This window comes from Myotis nattereri, assembly GCF_964212035.1.
Source record: "Myotis nattereri genome assembly, chromosome: 9".
In the NCBI taxonomy this organism is placed as follows: Eukaryota; Metazoa; Chordata; class Mammalia; order Chiroptera; family Vespertilionidae; genus Myotis; species Myotis nattereri.
Window position 1 is genome coordinate 40,606,200 of NC_138084.1, and position 26,096 is coordinate 40,632,295.

Below are 26,096 nucleotides of genomic sequence, written 5' to 3' on the forward strand. Positions count from 1 at the left end.
AAATGTCAGTAGAATCATAGGAAAATAAGCTAAACTAAAGTGGTCTGAGTAGTGAATTAATTTGAAGATTTGCAAACAATTTCTGTAGATTATATGTTCTAAAGAAGAGGGCTATACTGCCCCACAGGCAAGAAATGCAGGTTTTTATTCTTTAAGTAAAATAATAAATAGAGCTTTATTAAAGAAATGATTATTAATTTTTAGAATGTTCTGATAAGAAAAGCTCTGGACTTCTTTATCAGAAAATGTACAAATTTATTAATGGACTATTATTTACTAAATCTAAGCATATTCCCCCTAAAATGTTCATAAATGCCAAACTAAGAATTGCTGGAAAATCATTAAACTCAAGAATTTAGGAAATATATAAGATGAAGTTTTTTTAAAAATGAAAAAGGATAAAATAAACATGGAATTAATTTGAATTAGACAAAAAGGGTAAAAACATACAAAAATTATTTCTTTGAAAGAATAAATGTAATTTGAAATCCCCTAGAAAATCTGATCAAGGAAAGGAAACATGGGCAAACATTTAGAAGTTAAACATAACGGGACTGCCAAAACTGTAGAGAAATTGCAGAGGCCATTGAGTAGTTACCAGTAAATTAGTAAACAATAGGAATGTGTGTATCTTTTAATACTTAAACTATAAGTCAAAAGATGAGAGGCCAGAGCAAAGGTTTTGAAAACTTCTTAGCACTGAGTCTTAGTGGCCTTGATTAAGGTAGTGGAGCAATTAAGACTTCTGAAATAAAGAACATGCTAATCACAGAGATGTTTTGTCATTTGTAAAAGCATAAAAGAAAGAACATGCTAGAGACAAATGGTGGTGGTGCCCATCCAAGCACTGTGTAGGGCAGATCTTGTTCATGTCTCTAGGAAATGACTTCTACATGATAGCTACAAGAGGCCATCTAGCTTGGGACTATTTAGCATTTCATTGTCCATTGCATTCTTGCTCTGATCCAGAATTTTTTTTACCATAATTTGGGTCCCTGTATTATTTTTTGTTTTGATAATAGGCACAATTTTTTTTCCATGCATGTGGTATAGTGATCCTCACTTATCCTTGAAGGATACTTAAGACCCCCAATGGATGTCTGAAACCACAGATAGTATCAAATCTTTTTATACTAATTTTTATATATACACTTTTATGATAAAGGTTAATTTATAAATTAGGCTAAGTAAGAGATTAATGACAATAACTAATAATAAAATAGGACAATTTCTACAATGTACTATAATGAAAGTTATATGAATGTGAGATATCTCTCTCCCTCTCTCTCTCTCTCTCTCTCTCTCTCTCTCTCTCTCTCTCTCTCTCGTTCATTCCTTATTAGATGCTTTCATGCTTTCCTTGAACTTATGTTTTTCTGAGATTTGTTGAGCCATTTTCAGGGCAGAGAGAAGGACAAGTGAAAATAAGAACAGAGGGGATACTAGCCAGAAAAGGCCAATTTTCAGGGCAGGGTTTGTTGATAGATGATCTGCTGATGCTTACCAACACATACTGAAAACTCTTCATCTTTGAGGGCAATGGCATCAGGGCTACTTTTTGAACTCAGTTGGAGGACAGTGATGTATCTCTTGATGAATTGATTCATTTCATGTTCCCTACCTGTCACATCCCCATCCCATCTCTTATCAAAATATCCTTGACATTGGTTGGCTGCATTCTCTTCCTATCTCTATGGAGCATATCCTGTTCTCATTTCCCAGGTGACCCCTCCCCTAATTACTCATCATCCATGGAGCAGTTCAGCCTTACCTGTGTGTTTTCTTATTCTTTCAATGCTCGCTCTGTCTTGTATTCTATTCTCTGCAGCTGAATGCTGCATATGGTCCAGGATATCCCAGGATGGAATGCAGGAGGTGGGTGGGGAAGCCTTTGGCTCTTATAGGAACCTTGCAGCAATATAGAGATTGTGCTCTGAGACCGGAGGCCCCAAGGGACAGAACCAGGAAAAATAACAGCACTTCTAACATCTACTGAGTGCTAAGCATTACCAATAATTGAGGTAGCTGACTTGTGGGGATGTGACACTTTTGTTAGATGACATGGGAAAGACAGCTGTATTCTGATAGATATTTTTCTCAGTAATTATTAGTTCCCTTCTGCTTCTACAGTGGCTTCTGTGGTTTTGAGAAAGAATATTATGTTGGAACAGTTACCCTTTGATGTCATCTTAAATATGGCCAAACTCAGATTTGATATGGCTTGAAGATTTGGGGGAAGCTATTTCAGATCTCTGGATAGATTCAAAAGTCAAAGTGAGATTCCCTCTTTAAGGAAAATGGGATTTCCTCTCCTAGTGTCTTACATTATTAGCCTCATTATTAGGGTGCATTGTCCTTTACTTATTCCCCGGAAGGCTGGATCTCTACTCAGGAAAGAAGGAGCTGTGATGAGTGCCATCAAGAGGCAAATAGGGTAGGATTGTTATATGGGACTTTATTTTGATTAAACTTCTCTCTGGACAGTGGAAATCAGAAGCTGCTTGAGTGTTCACCGCGAACGTTTCTTTTGGTTTCTACCACTGAAGGCACAGTGTTTCCACAAACATGGCTTGTCTTCATCCCATATCTGGTTTACCTGTCTTTTAACACCTAGTTTGGCTCCAAGAAGTACCCGTCACTATGTAATTCCCACTGCTTCAAAGGGAGCTTTTGATTATGAAGTTATAAACCTTGAAAATGTAGAAGTTAGGTAAAGAACACAATCTGGTTGGAAATGTAGTATTATATTGCATTTGGGGTATAGCATTAAGTATATGATTACTCCATTTTTTGTAGTTAAGGTTTAAAAGACATGATTTAAAATAGAAAAATAAAGCATTGAGCTAAACACTATGTTCACTAGTAGAAAAGTAAAGTGTCAAAGTTAATAAAATATTGATAATTCTTCAAGTTAAGGTTGAAGAAAGAGTACATGAAAGTTCTTCATAATATTCTCTATTCTACTCATATTCGAACATCTTCCTAATAAAATGTTTTAAAAATAAGGTAGTGGAGAGAAGATGGTGGTGGATTGGGAAGTCCATTAATTTTATTATTGTCTTTAGTAAGAGTGTAGACCCTCTCTAAGGAAATGGAATATTAAATGCATGTATTTTTGAATGCCTTACAAGATAAGAATTGTTTTTACATTTTTAAATGATTGAATAAAAACAAAGTGCAGCCTGACCAGTGTAGCTCAGTGGTTGAGCATTGACCTGTTAACCAGAAGGTTCCTGGTTAGGGCACATGGCTGGGTTGCAGGTGGAACCCCAGTCGGGGTGTGTGTAGGAGGCAGCTGATCAATGATTCTCTCTCATTATTGATGTTTCTCTCTCCCTCTCCCTTCCTCTTTGAAATCAGTAAAAAATATATTTTTAAAAAGCAATATTTTCTGACATATGATAATTATGTTAAATTCAAAATTTACTGTCCATATAAAAAGTTTTATTTGAATACACTCATATTCCTTTATTTATGTGTTGTCTATGGCTGCCCCCACACTACAAGGGCATAATTAAATAGCTATGAATGAAGCTGTATGGCCCACAAAACCTAAAATATTCGCTGCCTGGCCCTTTGCAAAAAGAAAAATTCTGGGTTCTGATATAATAAATGGAGATACAAATATTTCTTGATCTTATGAAATGCTGTTCACTCTCACTTAAAGTAGGAAGTAATTGAAGTAAAATTGAGATAGTTCTTTATTCATTACTAGAGGCCCGGTGCACAAAAATTTGTGCACTTGGGGCGGGGGGGGGGGGGTCCCTCAGCCTGGCCTGCAACCATTTGCAGTCCAGGACCCCTTGAGGGATGTCCACCTGTTGACTTAGGCCCCCTCCCTGAGGGATCAGGCCTAAGCTTGCAGTCAGACATCCTTCTGGCAGCCAGGGAGCCCTTGGGGGATGTCCGACTAAAGGCTTAGGCCCCCAAGGGAGTTGTGATGAGGAAGCTGGGGTGACAGAGGAGCCATGCTGTCCCACCCGGCCGCCCTGGGTCGGGACGCCCGCCACCCTGGGTCTCAGATAGCAGGTCTGGATGGCGGCGGGGTAGGTGGGATGGTGCTGACCTGCCCTGCCTGCAGTATGCAAATTAGCTGCCATCTTTGTTGTTAATTTGCATATCATGCTGATTAGCCAATGGGAGGTGTAGAGAAGGTATGGTCAATTACCATGTTTGTCTATTATTAGATAGGATATTACCCAAATTTTAAAAAAATGTTGAAACAGACTGGTTGGCAAGGGTATGATGAAAGAAGTACTTTCACAATTGCTGAGGAACAGTTAATATTAATAAGTCTGACCTACATGACAATACTTTACCTATAAAAATTATAACTACAAAATTATTTACTCAGGAATTCCACTTTTAAAAATTTAGTTTAGAAATGCATTTACATGTGTACAAATTGGTGTATATATATACAAAATTATTTACTATAATATTATTTAAAATTAAAGCAAATTAAATATTCATCAACTGGAAACTGGTAAGCAAATTCTGGCAAGATACAATGTACCAGGATACTCAAAGGAAATATTATGTAGATGTAAAAATAAATGATGATGTCTTCATGTACTGGTTATGAATTATCTCAAAGATATATGTGTATATTAAAAATCAAACAAAGAACAGTGCATATTTTTCACTAGGACAAGTATAAATGTAGATAATTTCTTGTTTCTGTATAAATGCTTTCATAAAAAGAAATACAATAAACAAAATGTGTTTGTTGACTTTGGGGAAGGACCAGAATTATTAACAGTGAATATTTTCAAATAGAAAAATTCAACTCTGTGAATGTCTAATATTGTCAATAACATTTACACTAAATTGTAAATTTAATAAAATTTAAACTGTAAAAAGCTTCTTAAATCTTTGGTTTATGTTTTATATCAGTTTTGAAAATGTTTATGTTATTATATTCAAATATAACTTTTGCCCCAGGATGTTTTTCTTTTGGGGCTCCAATTAGACATGTATTTGACCTTTCCAGCAAATGCCATATATCCTTTAAGGATATTTTATTTTTATTATTTTCATTATGTTTTATCTTTACACATTTATATAGTGGGTATACTCTAAATTATTTTCCAATACTTTGATTCTTTTTTTCAATTGTGTATAATATGATTAAACCCATCCATTGGACTTTTAATTTCAGTTATTTTATTTTTTTTTCATTCTGGCATTTTTATTTTATTTTTAATTAGTTTTCACTTATTGTTTAAAATCTACACCTTGCAATTTATGTTCTAGGCAATATTAATCAAAATTATTTTAATGTCTGGGTATGTTAACTCTAATAGCTGGATCTTTTGTGGATCTAATCCTTTCACCTCTTTTTTTTCCTCCTAATTTTTTTCAGTTCTTGTATTTTGCATTTCTGGTTTTATTTCAATGACTGTCATGAAAAATTATAAGGATAATCTGAGATGCTGATTAATATCTTTCTACTGAGAGTATTTAACTTTATTTCTGATTAAAGTGACCAACAATCTCACCTTATGGCTGAGGAATTTTCTAGGATATGGTACTTCCTGAGATAAAGTGAGAAAATCCTGGGAAAAAAACTGAAATGGCTGTTCACCTTAATTCTTACAGAGTAGTAAAATTAGATAGTGAGTTGATTTAAAAAAAATACACAAAACTATATTAGGCTAGTCTATTTCTAATTTTCCCTTATTTCAAGGTGTAACTTCTCTGGAGTCCAAGTAAATGCCTTGGAATTTACCAGTTTCCCCATCTAGGAGGATCTTTGTGTTCCAATTTTTGTTTCTCTTCACTCCAGTCTTTTGCTGTAAGCTCTTTTCATTTTACCAGCTATTACTTTAATTTGTTTAATTTTAAAAAATATTTTTATTGACTTCAGAGAATAAGGGAGAAAGAGAGTTAGATAGAAACATCAATGATGAAAGACCTGCAACCAGTGAATGTGCCCTTGACCAGAATCGAACTCAGGATCCTTTGGTCAACAGGCCAGCACTCTACCCACTGAGCCAAACCAGCTAAGGCCCAGCTATTACTTTTAAATCAACAAGTTCCTAAAGTGGGAAAGTAATATTAAATATCAGGCTCACTTTTCTCTTTTCCTTATCTTTAGAATCTTATATCTTTGTTTCACTGAATGCTCTCTGAAGTCATTTACAACATACTTCTCTAACTTTTCTAATTGTTCTTGGTAGGAGGATTGTTCTGAAATAAAGTCACATACACTTGTATATGGAAATGCCTATAATATTTCATGCATTTTCTCATGTTCTAATTCATAATTTAACTTCATAACTCTCTGAATAGAATGGCTTATCATTTTGTCCTGTTGAGGAAATAAAGGATCAAGGTAGTTTCAAAACATCTAAATTTTAAGTTAGGATAATAAATGTAATGGCAGAAAAATATGGAATCAAACTTGATATTGTTCCATAAAGTCATATTGGATTATACTCATTATTGAATTTCATAGACATCCAGAGAGTTATAGACAATTCCTTGTGTGATTTCTGGGATTTTGCCAGATTCTGAGGTTGTCTCTGAGACTGGACCTCAGGAAAATAGAGTGATAAAGATGAAAAAGAATGGAACTAGAAAATAATATATATTCTAAGCTTCATGTGGAAAGAAAGGGACCTTGTCTTTTTGATTACCATTTTATCTCTAGGGCCTAGATTTGTACCTGGCCCACTGAGCATACTCAATTAATGTTACTTGACTCACTAGTAAAAAGGATCCATGGAACTGTAGTTCTTGCTCAGTTGACAGTATAGTTTAGAGATTAATAGCTTAGCTTAGACACTGGAGTTTGACACAGCTAGATTCCACTGCCAGCTCTTAGATGTATAGGTTTGATCAAGTTGATTACTATACCTAAACATCAGCTTTTCATCTGAAAAAATAATCATAATTGCATTAATTCTACCTCATAGGGTTGTTGTGGAGATTGACTGAAATATTAAAGCACCTAGTATATATTTGCATCTCAAAAGTCTTAGTTCCTTTCCCTAGAAATATAAATGTAATTTTTTACATTATTTCTAACATTTATAAAAGAATATCTAATCAGATATAAAATGTAAATGTCCATAAATGAATACTTGCCTCTTTTAAATATTTTGCAATCTGGTGGGATACCTTCAGAATTTTGCATTGTGAACAGATGTGTAATCTTTGGGATTTTCAATTTGGAACCTTGTTGGGGTTGACTGAATGTCACATCAGAGCCAGTATGGGAAGCCTCCTTTGAGCTAACTAGTGTGTCCTATTGCTATTGAGCTCATACCAACAATTCAAGAGAATATAATTCATTTTAATTCCTCTTTTGCCAGAAAACAGGGATCAAGAGATTTGTCAGACACCTTCCAGCTCCTAACTACCTTTCTTTAAGGGGAGTGCTATGTTTTCATAAACAACCTTTCTTGCTTTCTGCTCCAGCTATGCAAGGTACTAGAAAACCTCTTGTCACACACACAAAAAAAAATGTTTTTAAAATAACAAATTCTTTATACTGTTCTTTTACACATAATCCAAATTCATTTTCACCCCCACTCCAGTTCAGCCAACTTATGGAGAACCTCCTATTAGACACCCTATTTTGAGGTAACACCATTTGCATAATGTGCAATCTAGGATCACTTATGGTTATAGAAAAATGTTTCTCCCTACTTTGTCCTTTGTCTAAACTCTGGATCTCCTCTCTGATAGCATTCGGACAATGCCACGGCGGATTTCCTTGGTCTTAATGCTGTACACAATGGGGTTGACAACGGGTGGGAAGAATAGATAAGCATTAGCCATCATAGCATGCAGCAAAGGGGACACATGGTGACCAAAACGGTGCACCATTGACAAGCCAATCATAGGCACATAATAAGCAAGCACAGCACAGACATGTGAACCACATGTGTTCAGTGCCTTCTTACGCCCTTCCTTAGTGGCAATATTCAGTACAGTGTGGAGTATAAGCCCATAGGAGACCACAATGAGTAGTGAATCCAGCCCAAAAGTGGAGGTAACAATGAAAAGCCCATAGATATTATTGATAGAAATGTCCCCACAAGGTAGATGGATGAGGTTTGGGTGAAGGCAATAGGAATGGGAGAGGGCATTGTGACCACAGAAGGGCAGGCGCCGTAAGAGCATGGGCAATGGGGCCATGAGCATAATGCTTTTCAGCCCAATGACAGCTCCTGTGCCAAAGATGCGGGGCAGGGTTAGGATGGCTGTATAGCGCAGTGGGCTGTAGATGGCCACAAATCGGTCGACAGACATGGCCAGCAACACAGCTGACTCCATAATGGAGAAAGAATGGATGGAGAACATCTGGAGGAGACATGCATCAAAACTAATCTCAGTGGTTCCAAAGAGGAAGATGCCTAGCACTGTAGGCAGAGTGGATGCAGAGACACCAACTTCAGCCAGAGCCAACATGGCAAGAAAGAGGTACATGGGCTGGTGTAGGGCAGCGTCTGTTCTGATGACATGAATAATGGTGCCATTCCCAAGGAAGATAATAATGTACACCAGGCTGAAGGGAATGGACATCCAGATGTGCTCTTCTTCCAGCCCTGGGATGCCAACCAGAATGAATGTTGTAGGTAAGAATTCCAGAGAGTTATTGGAGTTCTTCATGTTGAAATCTCATTCCATGAAATCGATGCTACCTTGAAAATCAGAAACAAAGTAGTGAGATAACATTATTACGGAGAAAGAACCTTGGACACTGGGGAAAGGGAAGAAGAAAACAAAGCTCATAGATACAGGTGGACAAATATCTCACACTTGATAACTGACAGGTGCACACCATCAGGAACTTCCTACCAGTAAAGGGGTTGCAGTCTCCATCACAGAGAAATTCAAAGCTGATAGAGAATTATTCCTCTAAATTGTAGTTCTCCTTGGATCTGCTAAGAAAGAAGTGGCTGCCTTGTCTTGGTGTGAACATGCCTGACGAAAACTCAATCTCAGCATAAGTATAGACTAATATCAGAAATAGGTGAACAGAGATATTACTGGTAAATACATAGATATAAGGCAAAGAGCACAGTGCATATAAAACAGCTAAATGTACTTGATAAATGAATATATATATCTAGGCTGAGAAGTGGCAGTGGCTAGAGCCTGGAGCAAGCGACTACAAAATTAAACTAGAAAAGAATGGAGAAGGCAGGAATCAAGTTTGGTAGATTTGTATGCAGACTTAATGTTAATGAAAAATTTATGTTATGATAATATCCAGTTTCTTGACTCAGTTCTCAATGATAATCTACCTCATCCATTGGGACTTCTTTCTGGCTTAGACACACCTCTGAGCACACTGCAGTAACACTGGGAATGGACTGTCAAGAAATGTTCTGCTGGGCAGGAGAAGGCAGCAGAGGGGAGAAAATAAAACCACAACTCCCCAAATTGGGTGTGTTTTAAACTGAGTACTGTCTGGGCGAGCACAAGAAGGCATTTTTCAACTCATTCAATGACCCACTGACCCCCTGCACCCCGCGCCCGCCCCCCCGCCACACACACACACCACACACATCTGCTCACATATTTGCACATGCACATTTTCCACATTTGCTAAAATCCTGTGTGCATTTTCTCTGATGTGAATTCTTCGTTCAGCCCAGCTGCTGCTGCACTTATAGGGATGTCACTATCACATGCCAGTTATTCAGTTCTTCGCTCTGCACATCTGTAACCAATCAGCACTCCTTTATGCCATGTACCATACAGGGTCCTGGCAACACAGAATTCTGGCCCTACTCAGAAAAGTTCCCTGCAACTTAAATATATATATTTATTTTTTATTGGTTATTCCTTCTTAGAGTCCATCCATCATTCTAACTGTCATAGGGCATGTACTATGGTGCATTCATTTCATTTTTAATATGTTTTCCATTTTAAAATTAGAAAATGGGCCAAATAAAGCTGTAGCAGAATGTTCCACACAAAGTACTGTCTTCTTAATTACATTAAAAGATTTCTTCCCACTCACATTAAAAACTGATTCACTCAGCATCTTTTCCGTAGGAAACTTTTTCTCCCCCAGCACCACTTTTTAATTCAGTTTAGGTGGGTGATTGTACCTATACAGATAACTCTAATAAAATATTCCTTGGAAGCTAAAATGCCTATGAGTTGTCAAGGAAAGAGAAATCATCAATTATAGTTATAGGGTTTTCTTATTATGTCCTAATCATGTAAAAAATATAATGTTTATGGTTGACTCTATTCGACAAGCACTAAAGAAATAGTTTTTAAATGTTTGAGCTACATAAAATCTCTCCAAGCAACTGTCATCTATTCTATTATCTTATTGTAAAGATGGAATAACCTAGCCTCTTCAAATTGAAAAACTTGTCCAAACTCAGGTAATAATAGTGCTGAAATAAAACCTCCCATTTCCATAATATCAAATGTACCTTCCCATATGCTACACTAAACCCAACATTTCTTTCTCAGGCCAAATTAGACAGCATTGTAGACTAGTTCATCCTGCTCTAGGATAATGTTCCTTCACTCTCAATTTATCACCTTAATGTGAGCTTTTAGTAACCATTTAATATTAGTAACCCCCACTCTTCCTGTCTCTCTCAGGAATTCTCAGAAGGAATCAATCAAAGACCAACTACCCCCAAATTTCTGCTAATAATGATCTTTCCTTATCATTGCCTCACTGACACTCAGACCATCTTTCTGAGGGAAAAACAAGGACACAACTTACGGATGATCATATAAAGAAGATGGATGCATTGCTTAACTCACCTAAGATATTATGATGGCGAAACTATTTCTAGAATCCATGGTATTCTCTGGTTTGTTCCTTTTGTTCTTTACCTGCAATCAAGTTTGAGGAAAGCTTCCTCTTGCTCTATCACACAGATTCAGGAAGCTAGGAAGCTGGCTACTGATTATAGAAAAGCCTAGAGAGCTAATTATGGAGTAGAGTTGGGACTCCTGGAAGCTACTGGCAGGGCTGGGAAATTATGGCCTCAGACACTCACCATAAGCAGAGCTGACCTCTGAGCATCAAGTGGGAAGGGGGAAGCTCACTTCAGCAAGTCTCTGCCACAATGGCATTAACATCTCTCTGGTCCTGGGGCTGGAGTGCTTCTCCCTTCCTTGCAAACTGATTAGCTATGGGAGTGAAGGAATGGAAAGGTCCTTCAGTCTCCTGAGGAGCAATTATCCAGTTAACTATATCACCTCTTCTCAATGTCCAGGGGGCCTAAGGAAAACAGCAAGGGTATAAAGTCATTACCTCTGTGAAATGATTTATAGTAACGATCTTCATCTACTACGAGAATCAAAGAATTGATATATGTAAATTGCTTTAAAAAGTGTTTAGCTTGTATAAAGTTCACCATAAGTGTTAGCTAATACTATAATTATTATTATAGTAGATCAATTATATTATATACTAGAGGCCCAGTGCACAAATTCATACGCCAGTGGGGTCTCTTGGCCTGGCTTGCGGGATCAGGCCGAAACTGCCTCTCTGACATCCCCTGAGGGGTCCTGGATTGCAAGAGGGCAGAGGCCAGGCCAAAGGACCCCACCAATGCACAAACGGGGCTCGGGAGGGACGTGGGATATTGGCCAGCTGGGGAGGGACCATGGGAGGGCTCTAGGGCATGTCCAGCCTGTCTCACTCAGTCCTGATTGGCCGGACTCAAGCAGCAAGCTAACCTACTGGTCAGAGCATCTGCCCCCTGGTGGTCAGTGCATATCATAGAGACTGGTCGACTGGTTGACTGTCTGCCCTCTGGTGGTCATTGCATGTCATAGCGAGTGGTTGAGCAGCCTTAGCATATCATTAATATATTATGCTTTGATTGGTTGAATGGATGACCAGACACTTAGCATATCAGGCTTTTATTATATAGGATTGATCTACTATAGTCTCAACTTTGAATTTTATGCCTTTTATAAACATGCATTTAACAAGTAATGAGCAGGGCACAACATTGTTGGTATCTAGAGCACATCAAGGGTGTTTAATATCAGGAGGTGACAGAATCCAAGGGTAAAACAATTGTGAGTAAAAGTTCCAGATTGGATTGGGGGCAGATTGTTCTTAAAAGCATGATAAATAGGCTTCCTAGTATAAGGTGACTAGAGAGAGCATAAAGTGAACACTTGCAGAACCCAATGTTAAAGAGAATTTGAAATTGCTGAACTAATGAATTTTGATTATTTGTAGATGGCTGTATTGTGTTGTTGTTGTGTTTTGCTTTGTCCTTTTTTTTTTTTTGGCCAATTTTCTGATTGACAAGGGGGAAAAAAAATCCACCATGACACATTTATAGGACTTTTAAAGTTTTTCTAAAAATATATTTTTTATGCTGCTGGTTTAACAAGAGAAAGAGGGCTCTGTGTAATCTGTGAGGAGATGCTTTTAAAGAAGGTTATGTGGATAGAATAGATTCAGATGTACGTAAAGTTGAGGGTAGCTGAGAGACTTGGAAAAATGGAGGGTTTAGTGAGACATGATCATAATAAAGTCAAACAATACTAGTTGAACAAGACAATGAGGGGATTTAGGAGATAAATATCTGTGAACATAAAACTGTCTATGGACATTAATAATGGAAGAGAAAAACTCTGACTCATAACTAGATCCAGGATATGGTCACAAAGTGAGAGAGGACGAAGCAGAATTGAATTAAACTTCCTTGGAACAGAAGCTGTGATGTAAGACCATCAAATGAATGATGTACATGGACACTGAGCTGAATTTGCAATGTTGACATATTTTCCCCCAGATGTCAGTTCCTATTTTAAACATTCAGCAAATATAGACACAAACAGGAGATTGTCACTTTCCATTATAATCTAGGATTGTGTTCTGGGGTATTGTTGGTCAAATTTTCCTTTATAAGTTTTCAGCATTTTTAGCACTCATTCTACATTTTTTTAATCATATCTCTATCTTGACAAATATATGAAAATTAGAGTTTTTGTTTATTATAATGTATTTGTAATTTATTGCTATTGTATTTATTATAATTGTGCTTATTGTAATTGTGTTTTATCAACTATTTTTTTTTTAAATGGAGGCTTTACTTTTTCTGCAACAAAATATAGGGATTATATAATTTATATTTTAAGAAACACTGGGAATTTTGGAGTATCAAACATAATATATATTTGGCATTTCACACGAAGTGCTTCCATAATAAATGGAAAACTACAAAATCTCAATACCCCACATATGTAAACACGGACAACACACATTTTATTCTATCATAAATGCATGTGCACTATGAATATAAAATTTAATTTTACATAAATTTTATGCATTTTAAAATAATCATGCAGTCATGCTTTTTTCCCCTAGTTTAGTAAAGATAATATCTATCCTGTTTCAAGATAGAAGGTTCTTTAGGATAAAATGTTGTTTTATTTTTCTTGTGTGTTTTTTTTTAAGTCTTAGTTGTTTTACTTTTTGACACAATGAAAATGTCAGCAGTAGGACTACAGTGAGATATCTCACTCTCTTAAAAGCGAAACTGGGTCTTTCATAACATTGGGCCTGTGGACTTAATGTGAGATAGGTCAAAGAAAAAAACACCTAAAACTAAAAAAGCAACCTCCCCCAAAAAATTAATTTCTAGCCATGTGACATTTTTTGTTTAGTAGATTATACCTGCACATGAAAAACTTATGAATTTTTTATTGTATTTCAGAAATTTGTGTTAGTATAAATCCCCCCACCTCCAATTTCTTAAAACACTTTAAACCTATTTTGGCAAGTCATTAACATTTTGCATGATTGTTTCTTATAATGTAAAATATGTCTTTAAAAGCCCACAAATTTAGGTTCGTTCTTGGAGGACAGAGAAATCTGCCATTTCAACTTAAATCAATAAAATGATGAAGTTATATAGATGTCATCACTGTCAATTATCTCTGCATCAGCAGAATTATAAAAGAAGGTTAGAGTAGCTCATTCTGCTCCCCGTTAGAGCACACGCTCAGATGTGGGTCAAGAGTATCTAAAGAACTCCTAGAAGAAATACATATACATCTACTGATCTTAGTATGCTAAAGAGAAAGTTATCTGGCACAGTGAGTAATTTGGGAAAATTGTCTTTATCTCAGTGAATGTATTATTCTTAAACAATATGAATAAAGTGAGAATTATTTTGCTTCCTTTGTTCACTAGCACAGACTCCTCCAAAAGAGCTATTATTGTTATCAATTTGCCATGTGTTTCTATACACATAAACTAATTGAATTTTTTGTGATTAAATTATTTTACAAATAGTTTTATTAAATATACATGTGTGTGTGTGTGTGTGTGTGTGTGTGTTACATATAAAATTTGCTATTTCTTGCTTAAGCCTTGAGCACCTATCATCTGGGACTTTTTTTTTAACTGCAAAATATTCCATAATATGAACAAATCCTAACTCATTTAACTATTTACCTTTCAATGGCCACTTCCTTTTTAAAATTTCATTTCAAACATCACTGTTATAAAAATTCTTATTCAAGTCTCTATATTCACGAACATTCAGAGCATGAATCTAGGGAAGTGATAAAAATTAGAATTTCTGCATTAAAAAGCATGTGTATTTTGAGTTGACACATACAACAAAATAGCTGACAAAATACTATACAATTCTAATTTAGGTTACAACACAAAGGGTATAAAAATGTGCATTCTCTACACACTTATCAAGCTTTCTAACTTGGACAAGGTGACGTGCACTCTCTCCTTCTCTAGACCTTCTCTGGTGAGGACAATAACTGGTTTTAGGGTAATCATCTCATCGCCACTGACCGCCTTATTATTTTCTTTGGAGAAAGAGTTGAATTAGTCCCTGGCGAATCTGCTTGGTTTTAACACTATAGATGATGGGATTGAGCACAGGGGGTACCAGAAGATAGACATTGGCCAGGAATAGACGGACAGCAGGCGCAGCGTGCTTCATGAAGCGGTGCACCAGAGCCACGCTGATCATGGGCACATAGTACACAAGGACTGCACAGATATGCGATACACATGTGTTCAGGGCCTTCCGCCGTCCCTCCCCAGAGGTAATGCCCAGCACTGTGTGGAGGATCAGCACATAAGAGATGACGATGAGCAGTGAGTCGAGACCAAAAGTGGAAGTAACGATGCAGAGCCCCAGAATGCTATTGGGCCGAGTGTTCCCACAGGGCAGCTGGATTAGATCTGAGTGAAGACAATAGGAGTGGGAGAGGACATTGTGGCCACAGAAGGGCAGACGCTTCAGGAGAAAGGGTAGTGGGAACATGAGCATGAGACTCTTCAGTCCAAGTGCAACACCAGTACCAACAATACGGGGTGGGGTCAGGATAGCAGTGTACCGCAATGGGTTGTAGATGGCCACGAAGCGGTCCACAGACATGAGCAGCAGAACTCCGGATTCCATGATGGAAAACGAATGTATGGAGAACATCTGTAAAAGGCAGGCTTCAAAGTAGATCTCACTGGCACCAAAAAGGAAGATGCCCAGCACAGTGGGCAGTGTAGAAACAGAGACACCAAGCTCTGCAAAGGCCAGCATAGCAAGGAATAGGTACATCGGCTGGTGCAGAGAGGTGTTTTTCTGGATCACTGTCAGAATCAGACTATTGCCCACAAGGGCCACAACATATGTGGAGCAGAATGGGAAGATAAACCAAGGGTACAGGGCCTCCAAACCAGGAAGGCCAGTCAGCAGAAAATATTCTGGGGTAAGTTGACTTCTGTTGAACATTTTCCTATGTCTGGAGTCTGGGGATGTTGATCAAGGCAGGTGCCAAGGATGCAACCTAGAATGAGACACACAAAGGTTATTGGAGGCTGAGAAGGACCCACAAATTCCCCTGTTTACTACTATCTACAACTTATAACCTTCCTCCCATTCATGACCTGTTCCATTTTGTCTTTAATATTAAACAGAAATGTGGAGTCATGACTTGTAAAAAGGTATATTTCCAGAATAAGGGAATCTGGCAGAATAGTTCATCTTTTATAATTCAAACTAAGCCCTGTACTGATTTCACTGTGTCTATTTGGTAGGAACTGAATGTTTCTCATGTCTCTATGAAGAGATGGTATTTTTTAGTTTACAGAAGACACTGATGTAAAGAAAGCTGTAATCTATCAGACACTCCATAAGTCCCCTGGTAAAGCATGTTGGGTTTTAAGTAACTGATGGGCACAAAGGTTAAGAATAAAATTCAAAGTTAGCATAGAATTTCTCAGGAGATAAAGATTCTAAACTCCATCCCTGCCACTCCAAGTAAGATCAAAGGTTGCTCTCCATTGGAGACACTGAATTATAAAGCTTTACCTGGATAAATCATCTTAAAATGGACTTAATTATCTATGTTCATTCCACAACCTTCTGGATGATCACTTTGGTTTTTACATATGTTGGAGGTGCAGAAGCATAGTGTAAAAACAATGCCACTGTTATAAAAGTTAATGAAGATAAGTATCTTGCCCACTGGAATTTTTATTAATGGAAAGACGTATTCTTCCCATTTGAAAATGTCTGTCTTGTCAATCCACATGTTTCAGTGTGGTTAATCAAAGCTTACTGAGGGCATGAGTACAAAGGGCAAGAGTCCTAGGGTATGGTTCTTCAGACCATATTTCTGAAACTGCAGAAATAATGACAAAATTTTTTATCTAGGATGCCCCACCTCAGCATTAATGATGCCTTCTGAAACCCTGCCTGGAAAGGCAACCCTAATCTTTTTATATAATCTAAGAAAAATATATCGAGAAGAGGAGACATCTGCACACCAAGAAGATGCATCTATGAAGGAACCTCTATACATCAGGATAGAAGGTCAATCAAATTCTCTGCATTAGAAAAAATGTGAGAGAGGAAAAAAAAATCTCCCACTTATTAGGTAAAGAGAACAGCTTTTACTCAACATTTGAAACAAAACACATAATCTAGGAGAAAATGTATTAGAGATGAGGAAGCTGGAGGTACTGGAAGGTGGGATTATAGCTGAATCTGAAAACATGATTTTAAACACTTGATTGCTAATTTCTATTGGGTATTCTTTGAGCTTGATTTTTATATTTGTAAAATAAATATAATATAATATCATGATATTAATAATATAATTATATTATATATTATAAATATAATAATGTCTAGAAATAGTCTTATAAACTCTGCAGTAATCACCAGCTATAAGAAAGTATTATTGGTCTTTGTGGGAGATATTAGGTCTTCAGTGAAGACCCACTTCTCACTGAGGGATGAACATTAGTGATAGCAGAAGGGCTCCTTGATAAGGAACCATATGTGATGCTGATATTCTGAGCCTTATATCCTTTCTAATTTATATGAAATAATGAATTTCAAAATTCATTATGAATTTTGGAATTTCAGATCACTGTGCATGAATGATAGGACTGCAGACTCTGGGGTCGGATTGCCACAGTTGGAATCATGGCTCAGTTACTTTCAGTCTTGTTCTTCATTTTTCCATCTGTAAAGCAGAGATGACTCTTAACATGTAGCTCCATAGCTTTATTTTGAGTTTTAAACAAGTTAATGTGTGTATGGAGCAGGTAGCAAACAATATATTTTCAATTTATTATAATATTGGTGAAATAATAAAAGTGATAATAAATGAATCATCAATATAAGTCAGGCATTTCATTTTTATCTAATTATTTTTCATTCAGACTTTTCTCTCCCCATCCTTATAGATAATATTCATCTTTTTACAATTAAGCCATTTTTAATTGCTTAAAAGTTTGTAATTTGAAGATACCAAGTTTACATTTTTTTATAAAATATTGAGCCATTACAAGTATCTGGAATGTTTCTAAGAAATCATTTGACCCTATTTCTGATTCATGAGGGACACTGAATCTCACACATATTTAAAAGTCTGCTGTTTTCCACAAGTTCTTCTGATCATTAAAAAAATCATTTTCACAGGAAATTAGTCATTGTGTAAAGCTCTCAGTACTGAGTATCACCTGGCATGTGAATGAAAGCTGGTGAAGTTTGAGAGAGAACATGTCTGTCCATGAGGCACGCTGTGGGAGAGAAAAGTGGTCTAGGATCGAGCCTAAACTTTGCATTTGTCATCTTCATGATCTATTGATTAGTGTGTAAATTTTGCAAACACCATGAAAAAAGTGAAGAAAATTGATTCTAAAATACATACTATCTCTTGGCACTGCAAAGTGGTCTGGTGGAGAGGAAAGTAGTAGTATGTGAATATCACCCTTTGATTTGAATTAATAAGGGGCAGTAATTTTGTTCCCTGTACTACTGATAAGATGAAAAGATCTTCTTTATAATCCATACCCGTATCCTCTTTAAATGGCACACTTCTTAATGTCTATTAAACTCCAAGAAGGTTTGGTACCTTAACTTGAGTCCTTTATAATTTCTGACACACCCTAACTTGCCTTTTTCCTCCAGGTCATTCCTGTGCTTTGTTTTTATAATTGTTTGCTTTGGTATTTTTTTTTCCTTTTCTTTCATAAAAATGTTGGCATTTGAAATTACATTCTGAAACAAATATAATGTCCACCATTGTTTTATAACATCTGGTTCAGATGTAAACTCTGTGATGTCTTTGCTCACTCATTGTTACTTTCTCTAATAGCCTCTCACTGTACTTCCCTTCATTCCAGCTGTTTGTTACTTTTCTCAGATCTCTGCAAGCTCCTCCAAAGAAGATCTGGATCCTATATTTTAAGCATAACACTAGGGCTTAATAAATAGGAAGGGAGAAAGGGGTCAGGAGTGACAGGAAAGAAGGTGGGCTCTAATATATAGTGTTATTGTTATACGCTGGGCATTTGAAGAAGAATTTACCTGCACCTGTCTTCTTTAATCAAACAAGAGCTTCTTTGAGGACAGAAAAATAATGTAAATCCTTTTTATTCATTTACACAAGGAGCTGTTATTGTAGGAAACTGGGATTGTTTCTAATGAATAAGATGTGAGAGATAAGTGGGAAATGTAAGAAGTTAAATTCTGATGAGAAAAGAAAATGCATTGATTTAGTACTATGTATCAGGCATTCTGAAAGGGTGCCATGTGCATGTATCATTGTACACGTCATCTTATGTATCCTTAAAATACTCAAAATGACCTGATCATTCCCATTTGACAACTTGGGAGAGTGAGAAATTGACACCCCAAATGACATGCAAAGTCCAGTGGCAACTCAAAGTTAGGAGAGAAAGGAAGCCTGAACAGAAGCCATGCTGGGCTAGCCAGAGAGAGAAATGAGGGACAAGTGAAGAGCATAGGTCATCGAGGAGTTGGGTTTAAAAGTGATGAGGTCCTAGAGATAATATAGCCCCCATCATGGGATAGAGGGGACAAGACTTACCGGTATAGAAGGCAAAGGAGAGAAGGGTAAATAGGCCTATGAAATGAAGATAAATTTTAAAACTAAATTAAATATCCAGTTTAAGAAGAACTGGATTTGGGGACAAAATGATGGTTTCCCTGCCCCAGGTTTCCTGAAAGAACAGAGGGGATGAGTAAAACAGACCAAGTGTTCCTCTGCCACAGTAAGCCTTTCTAGACAGAAGTCTATGTCCTCAGGGAGGAGTCTTTAATGACAAGAGAAGGAGAAAATCAAAAGTGTGCTGGAAATGAGCTGTATCTCAGAACAAAAGCCCCTGGTTCACTCACCTGAACAATTTCCCAACCTCCTGGTCCCATAGACTGAACTCTGGGCAAGCTCCACTTCTCCTCTATGAAAACCCACCTGCCAGTATTTGGTCCTGGTCTCCAGCTTGCCACCTGAAGGTAGGAGTTGACTTGTCTTGTTATTTGTCATGACTCCAGAACTAGCCCCTCCTCCCTCCAATTTTGATGATTAGTCTCCTGAGAAACACAGGCAAACCCAGCCCCAGAAAAACATGCTGCCTCTGGGCCTGCAGGAATAAATGGACCAAGAACAGATCCCAGGAGATGCTCTTTGTGAAACCATAAGTCAAGTTCTGAGAAAATATAGAATAAGATGACACATGTACATTAGTAAAGATATGTCTATGTATCTTTTTATGTGCATATACAAGTATGTAAATATATGCAGTTGTACACATAACACATGCATACGCATACATGTGTGTGCAGGTAAATGCAGAACCAGGCTTCTTTAGTAGAATTTTGTTTGCAAGTTTGCATGAATGTATGAGCATGCATATCCCACAAATACATTTACCATTGAATGTATATTCATGTAGATGGTGATATGATGGGGTAATGTTCTTGAGTTGCTAACATAAGGAAAGAATTCCTGGATCTGAGTAAAAGGTGCAATCCATATCTGTATATGTTCACGCTCATACTATTTTTATCTATACATATATGTATTTGTATAATATTATATGTCTGAAGATCCTTCTAAAATACTCTGATGACAGTGTTATCTCCTAAACTTATTGGTCAGGGACATTTGTGTGTCCTATGGACACAGGCAGAAATTGCTTTGTGCTGTAACTGAGAAAGTGGGACCCTTTGAATCTGGACCTTTTACTCAAATCTCAATGTCCTTTTCTTCGGTTAGTGACTCAAGGGCATATTTCTGTCATATCACCTCAATATCAATATTTGAAATTTGACACATTCGAAATCTCAATATTCCTTGTTGTGGTTATAATCTAGATTTATGTTTCTCCTAAGTTTTTCCTGATGTTTGGGCTCTGAGAAAGCAGGGACCTCATTCGCTGTGTCACCACAGTTCAGAGCGCGGGTCATGTTGCACCCTGCATTGACTTTTCCTTAATTACCCACAGAACTTAAAGTCAAGGCATCTGGTTTCACTGCCTTTTCTTCTCTTTAATTTTACTTGTTCACCATGAATGTGTAAATGGCCTCTCAACTTGTTTTCTCTCCTTAAAAATCAGAATAACTGTACTTGCTTCAAAGGGCAAATAACTTAATAAGAGAACTTAATTAGACAAAAGTTTTAAAATAGTAGCCATTCAAAATATTATCCAGGTGTACTTCTTCATCACAAACAGAATCCCACTGCCAAATAAATCATTTCCAGTTTCCTTTAATATTAACCCTTGGTCTTTAACTCTTGTTTGTCCCTGGAAACCACCTTTGATTTTTTTTTTTTTTTTTTTTTTTGGACGTGGCACTGACTGCATCAGTCTAGTCCCAACTGCATTCTCCATAGATGGTGATCTTGCCCAGCCTCCCTTGAGGTAGTATCTCCATATCCAGACCAGCCAGGTTTTTGCAGCCAGAGTTGCCACACCAAGTCTCTAATTTTTAGCTTCTCAGTTGCTCATGTGTTCTGAATTATCACTAAAAAATTAAAAGTGTAACTTTGTAGGACACTCATGGCAATGTCCTTGATCATGTCGCATTCTAAAGGCTCATGAGTAGGATCCCTAACCTAGTCTGGTTGCCATGGGAAATGTCCCTGTATTTCAGCAACCTAGATTCATTTAGGTTAGGGAAGAATCATACTTCTCATTGCCTTTATTTCTGTGTGTCATTTATGTAAAGGTGATAACTTAGCAACTACATCAAATGAGGAAGTCTTTTGGTAAAATTAAATACGTGCTCTCAGCACTCAGGTTTTCCAACACATGTTTAGAGGTAAGGTTTCCTGTTCCCCTGAGAAAGATTCTATTCTATTTTCCCTGAAATTAAACAGTGATTAAGTGGTCTCTGTTTAATAACAGCTTATATGCGTGCAACATTTATGCTTTAGCTGCAGCTTAGAGTCCTGTCCTGAGTACATCTTCCTACTTTATGTAAACAAGAATTAGAACACATGTTTTATAAATGGAAATCAAAAGAGGATAATAATGTCATGGATGAAAGACTAGGTTAAGAGCTGAAGCAAACATTTCATAATAGCAAGTTCTTTGAACTTATTTTAGTTCTCTGGCTGCTTTCCAATCATCATATTTCAGGGGCTTAGCTGTTATTTCCATATTCTTAACAATGCTTATTTAAGTGAAAGTTCTTAAAAATATTTGCCAATGCTATTAAGGTGTTTTGTGCTTTGTAGATATCCTGATTTTGTGGATAAAGAACTTGGGTCTTGGGATTAGCCAATTTAAAACCATGCTATCTTATTCTGACAATGGTAATAAAAATTATAATTAAACTATTAATGTATTGCTATTGCATTAATTACATGTTGAAATAAAAATTGAAGCAATTAACAATATTGGGTTATGTTATTCTGGTCTCAAGAGTCTCTATTTTCGTAAGCTGTGATGCCCTGCATTCACCGGTCTAGCTCTCTAATCTTGGGGGCAGCATTAGATCCTCTTTTATGGTTACTGGAAGAGTTGTTCATTTTCTTCAGTCTGTCCAGTTACTTACTTGTTAGAATGAAGTGACAACTTTCAAGCTCTTTACATGTGAAATAAAAACCAGAAACCCTCTTTTCCTTTATAAATACTGTCCTCACATGGGTTTGAAGACCTAATATTCTTATTCCATTCTTTTTATTTCATCTACCTCTACTCTAATCTTCTTGGCTAAATTTCCCTCTTCTAACTGAACTGTAAATTCTACGGTCTTTTAGCACTCTGTTTGAGAGCATCTCACCGTTTTTTTTACTTACTTTCCCTACATGCTATTTCCATTTTCATGAACATAAATACCAGCTATATGCTGTTGACTCACAAAGTTACATTTCTAAGCTCAAAACTTAACCATTAGAGAACTTTGCCTTCAAGAGCAAGCCATATTGAATCACCATTTCCAAGGACAACTTTTCATAGTTCAACTAATATCCATGGGAAGTGTAAAATTCTGACAGGTGGCAGTGTACTGAAGATCACCTTCATATGTGGCCCCAAATTTTGGCTTATTTTCTATGGATCTGCTGGCCAACATTTGAAATGCAGTTTTAATTCCACTTTATAAACTAGATCCTGTGCTGAGCACAAACAAATCACAATGGAAAGCAAGATAGTGATTACTGCCCTCATGAAGCTAATGGTCCAGTGAGCACAACAAGCACAAATCAAGCAATTGTGATCCATTTTGCTAAAGATTTTTGTAGGAGAATAATAGCACACACAAGGAACTATAGTAGGCAGATCTAAAATCATCTTGGAATCAATAAGCCATTTTAGCGTTAAATTTTTAAAGTGATTTTTAATTTACTGTTTAGAGAGAGAGAAAAAAATCAATTTGTTGTTCCGTTTATTTATGTATTCATTGGTTGCTCTTTATATATGCCCAGAGATCAAACCCACAACCTTGGCATATCCGGACAACATTCTAACCAACTGAGCTACCAGGCCAGGGCTAGCTAAAATTTTTAAATTAAATTTATTGGAATAACACTGGTTAATAAAACCATACACATTTCAAGTGTACAACTCACTAAAACATTATCTGCATACTTTATTGTGTACTCATCAACCAGGCCTAAAATATGATATGCTTTCTATTTGTAGGCATTGAGGCCCATCCTGCCCTTCAATGGTCTGCTTAGAACTGGTGAGCAAAGATAAGCTACAAACTGCATTTCTCATAATCCTCTTCCTAGTAAGTTTTATCAGTGGGAAGCATTGGCAGAGATCAGAAAGTTGGAGGAACAGAGAAGTTTCTTATTTTGTGCTCTGTCAGGAATTTTTTTTAATTCTATTGAACTTATTGGAGTGGCATTGATTAATAAAATTATCTAGGTTTCAGGTGTACAATTCTATAATAAATCATCTGTATATTGAATTGTGTGTTCATCACTCCAAGTCAAATCTGCTTCCATCACCATTTATCCCTCTTTTACCTTCTTCTACCTTTCCCCGCCCCCCCATTTTAATCACCACACTGTTGTCTGTGTCTATGAGTTATTGTTTAATACTTTGCTTAATATCTTCACCTTTTTCACCCAGCCTGTCCCTGTCTCTCCCCACCCTCACCTCCTGATAGCTGTCAGCTTTGCTCTCTATGAGTCTGTTTCTATTTTGCTTGTTAGTTAATTTTGTTCATTAGATTCCACATATGAGTCAAATACTATGGTACTTGTTTTTCTCTGACTGATTTATTTCACTTAGCATAATGTTCTCTAGGTCCATCTATGCTGTCACAAAGGGCAAAATTTCCTCCTTTTTTATGGCCTAGCAGTGTTTCATTGTGTAAATTTGCCATAGCTTTCTTATCTGCTCATCTACTGTGGTGCAATTAGAACCATATAATCAATGGATATAGATTATTATTATTTGTGGTTTCCAAGACTACCTTCTTATTGAAAGGTCTCCACAATCGTTACCTACCATCTGACAGCTACAACTCTTCCCTTTGTGTATGCAATGGGCTCTAAGGGAAAGTTAGCAAGTGACCTAGCAACAACAAAGAGTAAGAAATTCAGGGTTTGGAGTTCTGGCTCTTAAGTGGTTTTTGGACAAGCCAGCCACATGACTTTGGTAAAGTGACTGAATCCCTCTACACCTTAGCTTTAGTCTGTGATGGACTATTCCACACATTCCCTGCTTCTTTTCCAGGGAAACGATTGGGTTTAATATGGAACTGTGGAAAGATGTGCTCTGAAGTGTTGGAAGCTATATCAGTCAGGTTGGAGTTGTTGAGATTATGTTTTACCTGACACAATCTTGTATCACTTCACTCCAAAACCCAGACCAATAACAACCTCTGGTCTCTCTTTCCAACCAAAAACATCATGGTGAGATTTAATAGAACAGTAGCTCCAACCAGTCATCATCCTGGAAACTGCTTTACCTTATAACCCTACTTATACAGCTGCTAGATATAAAGTATAAGATAGGAGATTGGATTGGCTGCCTCTATCCACAATCCAAAGGGTCTTCAATGACTTACTGATCCCTTGTTTTGGGTATCGTCTTTCCTGACCTCTGCAGCACTTTTCACTCCTCTCCCAGCCTCTTCTGATTGACTCAGGATCTGCTGCACGTCAGGCCATTATCAAGCTATCTGTCCTGTCCTTCTCCCTTGTGTCTTAGGCCCTTAGAGGAAACTCCTTAGATGGATGTAGGATGCAGACTTGGCAAACATCAAAGGTGGATCAGTTCCTTCCAGAACTTAGTTTTGTGCTGTTTTTGTTTTTTTTTTCAAACCCCAGTTATCTTCCAAGGAAAGTTAGTGACCCATAAACACCACCATGAGATTTTTCAGCAGATCAGATTATGTTTCATTTTCTTCTCCCACTAGCTGCTGTAATTAGGAGAAATTTATTGGTTGGCCCTTAGTCCTTCTTTCTGGGGTCCTCTCTTTTTCCCAGTTATGTCTCTCTCTGCAATTCTTCTTACTACCAGGTAGTTATTCACACCCAATTATTCAGCAAATATGTGGGCACTAAAAGCTTTTGGCCACATACTTGGATGTAAAGATTAACAAAACACACTGCCTTTGATAAAATATTGTATTTTTTAGGGTCCAGTGCCGGAGTCCATTCATTGTCTTCACTAGCTGAGTTTAGACAGAGACCCCCCAAAAGCTAGTAGCCCTTGAAAGTCCTAGCAAAGGTCAGGGCTGTGCACCACCCAGTTAATCTAGGAACCACTCAGTTAATTTAGGTAATAATAGTTGAAGCATCCCCACCTTAGTTCCCTTAATTCCTTAGATACTTATATGTAGATCCTTGTTGATTATTGTTAATCAGATACTCCCGGAAATCTATTGATGAGCTAATCAGATACTCTGCCTACACTTGGAAATCTATTGATGAGTTAATCAGATACTTTGTCTATTCCTGGAAATTGTCTGCTGATCTGTGTGTCATTGAAACCTCCTTACCCTGAGGGCTACTCCAGATCAATAAAAGATTGGAGCAGCCTCAGCAGAGGAGGAAGTCTTTCGGGACTTGCCGCCTGGTCCCCCAATATTGCAAAATTATCTCCTGTCTTTTTCTCTCATTTTTTGTGCAGCTCCTCTTTGAGATACCGAGCCCTACTCCACGCAGAACGTGGAGGGAGTCTTACTGGACAGTCCAGGAAATTCTAAACTCCAAAGAGTTTAGTTTAGTAATATATTCTGGAGAGGGGAAAAAGAAACTAAACTGAAAGACAAAATAATACACTAATATGTACTAACACTAATAGTACACTAAATGTAACAATGGGAAATGTAGGGTTCCATAGGAGCCGACTGATAAAGCATCTGCTCTGGTATTGGAGAGGGGCC

The 26,096-nt window shown here is 37.2% G+C and overlaps 2 protein-coding genes across 2 annotated transcripts in view; both read right to left on the reverse strand.

Moving 5' to 3' along the window:
* Nucleotides 1–7,668: 7,668 nt before the first annotated feature.
* Nucleotides 7,669–26,096, reverse strand: part of LOC308525466 (uncharacterized protein) — a gene marked incomplete at both ends in the record, with an annotated part of 32,609 nt that continues 14,181 nt past the window's right edge. Inside the window, one exon of the mRNA XM_081100283.1 lies at nucleotides 7,669–8,630. Coding sequence (XP_080956409.1) covers nucleotides 7,669–8,630 — 962 coding nt within the window. The remainder of the gene's footprint in view (nucleotides 8,631–26,096) is intronic.
* Nucleotides 14,784–15,719, reverse strand: LOC308524127 (olfactory receptor 51I1-like; the record flags this gene model as incomplete). The annotated part of the gene is made up of 1 exon (XM_081098275.1): nucleotides 14,784–15,719. The coding sequence occupies one exon, from the start codon at nucleotides 15,717–15,719 to the stop codon at nucleotides 14,784–14,786; it is 936 nt and encodes a 311-aa protein (XP_080954401.1).